General features: G+C 46.7%; 1 protein-coding gene across 2 annotated transcripts in view; it reads right to left on the bottom strand.

Annotated features, from left to right (window-relative positions):
- The window catches only part of RAD51 (RAD51 recombinase), a 12,741-nt gene that overhangs the window by 2,590 nt on the left and 213 nt on the right, over positions 1-9,938 (bottom strand). For both annotated transcript variants that reach the window (XM_014940703.1, XM_014940702.1), the window contains exons 2-9: positions 8,293-8,396; positions 7,686-7,823; positions 6,553-6,670; positions 5,934-6,025; positions 5,084-5,178; positions 1,694-1,807; positions 766-895; positions 445-566 (exon numbers count right to left, since the gene is read on the bottom strand). In XM_014940703.1, coding sequence (XP_014796189.1) covers positions 445-566; positions 766-895; positions 1,694-1,807; positions 5,084-5,178; positions 5,934-6,025; positions 6,553-6,670; positions 7,686-7,823; positions 8,293-8,370 — 887 coding nt within the window. In that variant the 5' untranslated portion in view covers positions 8,371-8,396. The remainder of the gene's footprint in view (positions 1-444; positions 567-765; positions 896-1,693; positions 1,808-5,083; positions 5,179-5,933; positions 6,026-6,552; positions 6,671-7,685; positions 7,824-8,292; positions 8,397-9,938) is intronic.

Here is a 9,938-nt window from a genome sequence, read left to right as displayed (position 1 = left end):
CTACACCCTCCTTTCAGGGAGTTGGAGAGAGCAATAAGGTCTCCCCTCAGCCTCCTCTTCTCCAGGCTGAACACCCCCAGGTCCCTCAGCCTCTCCTCATAAGACTTATTCTCCAGACCCCTCACCATCTTTGTTGCCCTTCTCTGGACCCGCTCCAGCACCTCAATGTCTTTTTTATGGTAGGGGGCCCAAAACTGGACACAGTACTCAAGGTGCATGAACATTAGTGCATGAACACAGCACACTGTGGAGCTCTAACGACTGCTGAGAACGTTGTGTTGATTTTTCTGCAGCTTAATGAGTGCTCAGAGCAGCACTGGCTTGTGGAGAAGCTGGGCTCACCACTGACACACTACGTAGGAACCCAGAATTTCAAGGTACTGAGCCAGTTTCAAAAAATCTCCCAAACCCAGGCTGAGGGCGGGCGACAGCCTGTTCCCTCACCTGGTGGTGGACGCGTGCGCGATGATGTTTCCTCCGATGGGTTTTTTGGGATCGGCAGCGAACATGGCTGCTCCGTCCACCTGGGCCACCACTTGGTTGGTGATCACCACCGCCACCCCGAACTGCGGGCAGAGAAACCACTCAACATGCATTTATTGTCCACAAGCTGAACAAAGCAGGGGGGAAAATGAAGAAAAGAAGAAAAAAAGGAGAGAGTGCCATGCATGCAGAGAAAGTCGTTTGTGGAAAATTGCCAAGAGAAAGACTTTACAAGAGAAAGAAACCCCATCACAGGAGAATAAAGCCAAGCTCTGTGTTTACCTCGTCCGCCAGCCGAAGCAGCATTCGCAGGAACCTGGCCAGGTGCATCTGCCTGGCCGAGAGCTCGCCTCTGCCCGAGTAATCCGTGCGGTACAGGGCCGTGGCACTGTCCACGATCAGCAGGGCATACCTGCAGAGGAGAAGCACCAGGCTCCCAGGAACATTCCCAGCAGGAATAACGCCTCCCCCGGAGCGTGGCAGCGCCCCGCCAGCAGAAAAGCTGCACACTTTTGGAAGTGTAAGCACCTCCCACCCACCAGTCAGCAGAATTGTTGTTTTTCACAACACTGACTTGATCTGTAAGCTTCAGGTTACTGACTGTGCAGTAAAACCCAGAGAAAGCTGCTGCATGATTAAAAACTTAGGTGAATTATACCCTTATAAACTAGCCCAAACTCCAACGATTTCTGCAGACAGGTTCCTAAACACCTCGTGCCACCACCTCCTTCCCCCCCAGGGGCCCCTAAATCCTAGTTTCCAGCTACTGCTGTCCACACAGGTTTCCTCAGCACGCTCTACATCCACACTTCAGTTCTGACAGCAACTATAAACTGAGTGTTGGAATTGTTTCTCAGGCTGGCACGGGCTCTTTGCAAAGTCCCTTCAGCTGTCGTGGCTCAGGTGAGTCGCTGCCATCCCACCTGCCAGCAGCACGAGGTGTGGACTGACAGCCCACCGTGCGGCCACCAGCTGGTTACTGGGACAGGCCAGGGCATGACCAATTTTGAGAACAGCAAAACCTGGTCTCATGGAGCCGAGCACTGACGTATATTTCAAAAAAAAGTTGACTTTTGAGGTAAACATTTACTTTGACATCTCACAATCTTGTATTCTATACTCCACTTGCATTTGTCCATCATCTACAGGCGGCTCTATAACATGGCTCTGTATGGGCACAAACCCCACCCCACCTCATCAGCCTAATTACCGGGATTCAGCCATCATGGCCGAGGCCTGGTACAGCAGCTGGGTCTGATGGTCCGTGTTAAAGCCCCGGGCGTACGCCACGTTATCCAGGACATCGCTGCCAGACAGGCCATACCTGGGGAAATCAGGGAGGAACAAGGACATCTTAGTGACAACGTCCTCAATTGGCATTATCTGGCAGGTTTTAAAGGCTGGAATTGAAACTCACACTCCTGGGAGAGTCTGAGATAAGAACAGGCAGCAAAAAATACAACACAACTTGGTGATGAAAAGAGAACAGAACAATTGAAGATCATTTTTCAAATAATTATTTCCCTGCCTAGGAACAGTGTGACGTAGGATACCAGACATTTTCCTCAAAAGCTCCCATTCTGGAACAGAATATTCCAAAAGCAGTGTATTGCTAATAAAACCAGTGACAAACAGCCTTCCCCCACCCGCAATACTTTTGTCAGTGTTTTACTACCAAAATAATAATAATAAAAAAAGATATTCACATCCAACATCTTAAATTATTTGTATGGTGCTTTGAGAAATCCCTTGGAATTTGGAGAACCAGTTGGTTGGTTGCCTCCTTGGATCTGAACTATACTGATATTTTTTTTTCTGATGAGGGAGAACGTACATAAATTGTTCTCATTTCTCCCTTCACACTGAGGATATTTCCCAGCCCCTGGGGCTGGAAGGGGTCTCTGCAGATCTCCCAGTCCGACCCCGTGGCTGCAGGGTGCTCAGGACTGTGTCCAGGTGGATCTGAACATCCTGAAGGACAGAGCCTCCACCCCCTCTCCAGGCAACCTGTTCTCATGGTTGGCCACACTAAAACCCTTTCTGGCTACCTTTTGTGTACCTGTCCCACTTTCAGCTGGGAGAGAGATCATTTTCTTCCCAGCAGCCACTGTGTTTTGGATTTATATGAGAATAGTGCTGATAACGTGTTATTGTAGTTGTTGCTAAGTGATGTTTACATTTTTGTGTACCTGTCCCACTTTCAGCTGGGAGAAAGATCATTTTCTTCCCAGCAGCCACCGTGTTTTGGATTTGGTATGAGAATAGCACTGAAAACATGTATTATTTTAGTTGTTGCTAAGTGATGTTTACATTAGTCAAGGACTTTTCCAGCTTCCCAGGGAAGCCGAGAGGAAGCACAGACGGGACACGCCAGGCAGAGGAATAATGCAGTCCACAGCCATCACACCCAGTAAATAAAGGGATAAACCAGTATACAAAGGGATGGAGCTGACTGGAAGGCACACTCTCCACATACAGCCACGCTCAGGTACCCTCTTCCAGACCTGTTATCACTGCAAACACCATTTCACTTCTCGTGGGTGCCCAGGAGGTTTTTGCTGCCAAATACCCCCTGGTGACAGGGAATGTGGGAGCACCTCCCCGCTCCCAGCAGGAAAAGCCAGCAGGGTTACAGCAAATTGCCTTTAAAGAGAGTGAAGGGGATTTAGTGTCCCCAGAGGATTAGGGAGCACACATTCCCTTCCAGTAGCAGAAACCGAGGGAAATTACTCCCTGCAGAGGGACAATTGCTCCATAGCTGTGGGGAGAGAGCAGCAGCAGGGAGAGAGGAGTAGTAATACCAGATGTTTCCAAAGTGAACATCTGTCAAATTAACCCCTAGGACCTGTGTAAAATGTCATCCAAAGATTATTTTTTTTTTTTGGCCTTTCAGTAACAAACCATCCAAATCCAGCATCGAGGCCAATCTTCAGCTTACTATTTTTCAGTATTTGACTGCCCTTCCCCCATTTAGATCCCATGTGTCAGTGAGATCTCCTCCCCCCAGGAAGGGAAGGCAGCAGCCCTGGTGGGCCAGCATGTCATATTGGGGTGGGATTATGTCTTACTTGATTTTTTCTACCAGCAGTCATGGAAAGGCCCATAAACACTGGTCTGACTTCATAAATCTGAGGTGCTGCTAAAAAGCAGCAGTCCTACCCTTTCATTCTCTCCATTTCCAGCTGGTTGTTCTTGTTCCCCCTTCACACCAACAATTGATGCTGTGCTGCAGTGAACCCCACGAGCCACCGCTCTGCTTCAGCCCACGCCTACAGCCACCGGTGCCAACAGCCCGGGGCAAAAGGAACAGCAGGACCACCTGCAGCACCACAGAATCCACCCAAATTAAACAGAATTAAACCTTAGGTTCCTGCCCCGTGCAGCCCGTTGGCTGTGCAGCACAGTATTACAAAGCAGACACACTGTGCAGCACAGGGAAGGCAGGTTTGCCCACCACGTCTCATGGGGTCTTGGCAAAAAAAGAGCTTCATGGAAACAATACATGCCAAGGAATGACAAAGGGCAAAACCAAAGAAACTTTAGAGAAAACATCTATAATGATAGGCCAGGCCTTGAAGTGAAGGAAAAACAGTCACTTGGCAATTAAATCTTGCTTCTGTAAGTGCGCAGTAAAAAAATAGGAGAACAGTTGCTTTTTAAGCCAGGAAATTTGTAGAAAAGTTTTAAAAACACTTTTTAAAAAAACCCCACATGTGCAGCCTGAAAACATATGAACCTAAATCAGACCAGCAAAAGTGTGGTAGAAAACAGGCCAATTGATTTTATCTTTGCAGAACATCTGAACCTCTGCCTCCAAACCAGCCCAGCACCAGCAGCACAGCTTTCTGGTGACAGCTCTCAGCAGCACCTCAGTGGCAGCAAAAATAAGGAAAACAAATACTTCAACCAAGTTCACTGAAGTTGCGTATAAACCTTGATATTTAATTGAAACAATAATCATGGAAAATTAAGCCCCACAGAAGCAGTTTCAAGAAAGCCTGAAGTATCACAAGAGCAGAGTAACTCCTTTTTCTAACATACAGAACCAGGCTTTTAAATCTACCCAGAATCTCTCTATAGACAGCGGAATTTTTACTTTTCAATTGGTATTAAAAAAACCACATCAGAACATTCTGAGGTAGAGGCAGGAGATGAGAAGACAGCTCCTCAACTGCTCAGTGGGTGCTCTTGTATTTCCTAACAAAAATGTTCTGGCTGCTGTTGCGATAACCTTTTTACCAAAGAATCTTCATTTCAAGGGAACACTATTGGCAGAATTTAAGAAAACTCCTTGAATGTGTTTCACTAAGAGTAAAGCTGAATTTGAAAGTGACACTAGTAAGAAGCTAAGAGTAAATAGTCCAGGGTTAGCTACTGTCATAGCTAAGTAAAACTAGAAACTGTGTATAAAATACAGCTAATGAAGCAGTCTGACATGCAGGCAGGCAGGCAACTAGAATACATTGGTGTTTTTCGGGACAGTTCCACGATTTAAGGAGACATGCTGAGTTACACACTGATCCTTATTAAGTAACCAAGTTGTTCTGTGGGTTTTCCTTTCTTCCACTAACACCCGTTCTCTGCCAGCCCCAGTACAGACCTTTCAGCCACAGCCAGCAGACGCTCGGGGCGGAAGGTCCCCTCTGTGTCAATGTACATCGCTTTTCCCTCTCCACCGCCGCGGTCAATGGGGAGCTAAAGGGAAAGCAAAGGAATGAACATGAAATAAAGTATAAAATAATCCACTTACTGCCTTATGCTCTCACCTGATAAAAAACATACCAACCTACTGTGATTAAAGTCACATTTATCTGGGAAAAGTGGGAAGACAGACTCCTTTTTTCAATCTCTAATAGTGACACAAAAGGACAGGTGCTTAACTGGGAACTGGTAAATTTAAACTAAGATTAGGGAAAAAAAGGTTCCTCCAAACTGATCTACTGTTTGATAGCAACAACAGCTGAAGGCTTTTGCAAGAGTAACATAAAGTAAGCTCAGGATACGTTTGGAAAAAAAAGCAGCTAGTCAAGGAAACTCGTTGGACCAACCCAGTTTCTTCTCCCTTTTCAAGACTCTTGGTGACCAGAAAGTTTCTTTTTAGCCCAGAGAGCCTGAAGAGAGATCAAATGCTTCTCAGCATTTATGACTAGAATTATGCTGCAGGCCTAATGTCTTAAACGTTGTCAGAATAGTGAGGAGGGGAAAAAAAAAGCTACAGAACATGTCAAACACAGGTAAAAACCATCACAAACGTAACGGCTCCTAAAGCAACCCTGGTAGGCAGGTTAGCACCAAACAACACATCCTGCAAGTACAGCCAAGGGTCCTGCAGATGCTCCCCTTCTTCATGTGCACCACATCCCCAGGGGCTGAGAAAGGTGCACAAAGTAGCAAATATCCAAACCCTGTGCTGTCTGAACACTTGATTTTAATCAGGTGGGACTACTCACTTGACAGGTCACTGCCAGGGTGTGACACAACTGTGTTTTTCCAGTACGGAACTCCCCGAACAGCTCTGTTATAGACCCCGTTTCTATTCCTCCTAAAGGGAAAATAATAATAATAATGACAATAAAATAATTTTTTAAAGATCACATACTTCAAAGACCACATATAAGTATTAGAGGCTCAGTTAAACACTTCCTTTGGTTAAAAGTTTCACAACTCTAATTGGAAAAGCTGGTTTTCATACTGAGGGCTGTTCATGTTGCAGATAAGAAGTTTAGGTAAGTACATTTTTGAAGATGCTGAAAAGCTGCAACGACTTGTTTTTGATCACCAATAGGAATGGGGAGAAGATGAGACCTGGCTTTGTTTCCTTGAAATAGGTCATAAACTAGAAATATCCAAAATGAACAGCTCTGAGTATTGCATTATGACCAAAAGGTTTTAAAATTATTCCTTCAGCTTTTAAAAGGAAATCAGTTGTGATACAATAAAACAGAACTTTTTAGTTCAACCACAACCTGGTGTGTCTTAGGTGGTTTTGTGCAGTGATTGTGTTCATAATAAAGAAAAAAAAGCAGCAGATAACTAAGGCTAATCAATGCAGAGAAATAAAATGATTACCTTGCAGAAGCTTATCGAGTTCTTTGGAGCCAGTGGTGATCTGGATGATCTCTGACCTTCGCTGGTGGAACTCCGTCGCGGTGGTGAAACCCATGGGAACCAGTTTAGCTGCTTCAGCCTGAAGAAACCCAAACTCAGCAGTGCCAGGAGAGTTCACCCCGGTCAGTTACCCCCTCTGCTAATTAATACATCATTTTCTATGTTGTGAAATGGAAAAGCAACTATTTAATGTGATGCATACATTTTATAGACCATCTATTAGCTGGTGGTACCTCTGAACAGAAAAAGAAAAAAGCTGAAACCACCATTTTGTGTATTTTATGGAAATCTTCCCCCTCCTCATCTCCCACCCTTTTAGTTCAGTTCTGTTGTGAAACTTGAAATACTCCAGATGGACACACAGCCTGTTAGGAACAACTGTCCTAACAGTGAATAAATGTGCAAAGTAGGAAAAGTATTGGAGCTAAACATTGTGCTGGGTCAGATTTTGATAAATGAGCAGCAGTTTGGCAGGAACTCCCCATTCTGAGCTCAAAGATGCTGTGAGGTTACTACTCAGGCTGTGGTCTCAGCTCCCAAAAGTAGACCCCAGGTGTGACGGTGAATTTGTCTGAGGTACACAATTAACATGCTTAAAAACATAACAAAAAGAGCTGCACTGGGTCAGCCCTGTTGTTCATAACACAGAATCCTCTGCCCTGACAGCTGCCAAAAGTGGAGGCTTCAGGAAAGAGCGTAACACACCAGGGAATGAGGGACTGACCCTGCAGGTTCAGAGAACAAGGCTCCTGATCCAAACACCACCCCACAAACATTGCACTCAGCCCCTTTTTAAGCCAATTTAGGCAACAGAAGCCACAGTATCTTGTGACAAGGAGTTCCACAGCTTAATTGCGTATTTTCCACACCTTCCAAGATTTTTATAGACCTTCCTAACAGACCCTCCCTCTTCACTTCTTGAACCTGCTCCTAGTGGGTTTTGTCTCTTCTTACCAAGAGTCACGTCATAGCTCTGATCATCTTTACTCAGTATGTCCTTAACAGAGCCTTCCAAAATCACCAGAACACTTTAAGCCAGCAGAAATAAAACTTCTGGAATATCTTGGGTTAAAGCTTTTCCATAAGCCCCTTACCAAGATTTTGTCAGCTTTGGCTTCACTGATGCCTTTAATATTTAGTAGCTCCTTCTTGGGTGCATAAGCAACAGCCTCAACGGTGTGAAATCCAGCTTCTTCCAATTTCTTCACGTCATTTGCATTTATACCACATTGCTGCGAGGCAGGGAGAGGAAAAGGACACACTAAGACACAAATACCTTAATCTAACTTCTGCTGAGTACCTTCAATTGCCTTCACCAGATGGGGATCAAACTCTCTGACTACAAGTCAGCATACGGAGTGATACCTCCCTATTCACTATATAGCATATAATGCTAAATCCCATCAAAAATAGTGTCCTTTTACCAGTGTAACGTTTGTGTAAGCTGTTAACTCTAGAGATGGCAGAGAACAGGCAGATGGCATCATTCCCTGCTGGGTTAATAGATGCTGGAGGTGACCAATACATGTTAGGGAAGTCGTAACATGAAACACAGCTGTTAGCACGTTGCTTTTTTGTTTGGGGTTTTTTTTTTACAGAAGACAAGACTTGAGTAATGAGGTTTTCAGATACAACTTGTGTTTAAGGAAAAAGAGGAGCAGATTTCTTGAGAACTCACCCTAGAGCTAAGTCTGTACCCACCTCTAAGCGAGCTATGAGCTGTGGCCCAAAGCTCTCCTCCTCTGCTGACGTGTCTGCGGTGGCTTCCAGCATCGCCATCGCTCCGGGCACTCGGCACAACCCCACTGGAAGAAAAAACCAAGAAACTCTTGAGACGCAACAGACACCATCCAAACAAGATAGAGGTGCCAAGTGTTTCCCAGTGCAGTAACAGATCATTCCTCCCCTCCTTTATCTCTCAGCTTGTGGTACGAGTGCTGTAAGAAATGGCTGTGAGGGTGGTGAGAGCCTGGCCCAGGTTGGCCAGAGAAGCTGTGGCTGCCCCATCCCTGGAGGGGTTCAGGGCCAGGTTGGATGGGGCTTGGAGCACCCTGGTCTGGTGGGAGGTGTCCCTGCCCAGGGCAGGGGGTGGCACTTAAGACCCTTCCCACCCAAACCGCTCTGTGATTCTATGATCTCTTGTGTGCTCTCCTACGTAGTATTAAACATTAATAATGCTTTGGCAGGGGGTTGGATTAGACGATCTCCAGAGGTCCCTTCCAACCCCATGTGATTCTGTGATTAAAACCAAAACAAACCAAACAACTGTTGTTCCAGCTGGTGAGTGATAATAAGAGGGGCTTAACAGAGAGCTCCACCGGATTTGGGTGTATAATATAACAAAATTAACTTGCTATAAGCAGTATCTCATTTCAGCAAGGTTACTTGGTCCCATTAGAAGATGTTTTACACGAGACTGGCATCAATGCTCCGGCCTGGCTGTGCCTATGAGACTGCCCTCAGGACAACCACAACGCCAGCACCTTGTGGGGCTGGGAAGGGGCTCTGGGTCCTCCCTGGGGACCCTGGTGACACCGCCAGGCGCCTGTGCCACCCTCCCCAGCACCACGGGGCCACGGGCAGCTGAAAGGGACAAAGAAATGCCCACTTATATATCACAGAATCACAGAATCTTCTAGGTTGGAAGGGACCTTAAAGATCATCTTGTCCAACCGTCAACCTGACTGACAAAAATAGACACCCACACAACAAACAAGGATCATCACTAAACCAGACCTCCCAGCACTACATCAACCCGGCTTTTGAACACCTCCAGGGATGGGGCCTCCACCACCTCCCTGGGCAGCCCATTCCAATGCCTGAGAACCCTTTCAGTGAAAAAATGTTTCCTAATATCCAGCCTGAACCTCCCCTGGTGCCATTTCCTCTCGTCCTGTCGCCTGTGACTTGAGAGAAGAGACCGACCCCCACCTCGCTACACCCTCCTTTCAGGGAGTTGGAGAGAGCAATAAGGTCTCCCCTCAGCCTCCTCTTCTCCAGGCTGAACCCCCCCAGCTCCCTCAGCCTCTCCTCATAAGACTTATTCTCCAGACCCCTCCCCAGCTTTGTCGCCCTTCTCTGGACCCGCTCCAGCCCCTCGATGTCTTTTTTATGGTAGGGAGCCCAAAAATGGACACAGTACTCAAGGTGACGCCTCACCAGTGCCCAGTACAGGGGGATATATGGGTATAACGCTCCTCAGGCGGCTTCACCCAGGGGCCTGGCGGTGAAATCCCCCCCCCCCGCCGCCCAACCGGAGCAGAGGAGCCACAAGCGGCGACAGTCGCGATAGGGGACACCTCTGTCAGCCCAACATCAACCCCCCACCGCCAACCCCGCAGGCCGCA

Source organism: Calidris pugnax, unplaced genomic scaffold (assembly GCF_001431845.1).
Source record: "Calidris pugnax isolate Ruff unplaced genomic scaffold, ASM143184v1 scaffold98, whole genome shotgun sequence".
Classification (NCBI taxonomy): Eukaryota; Metazoa; Chordata; class Aves; order Charadriiformes; family Scolopacidae; genus Calidris; species Calidris pugnax.
Note: the sequence above shows the minus strand (reverse complement) of the source record. Positions and strands in the feature narration are given on the sequence as shown.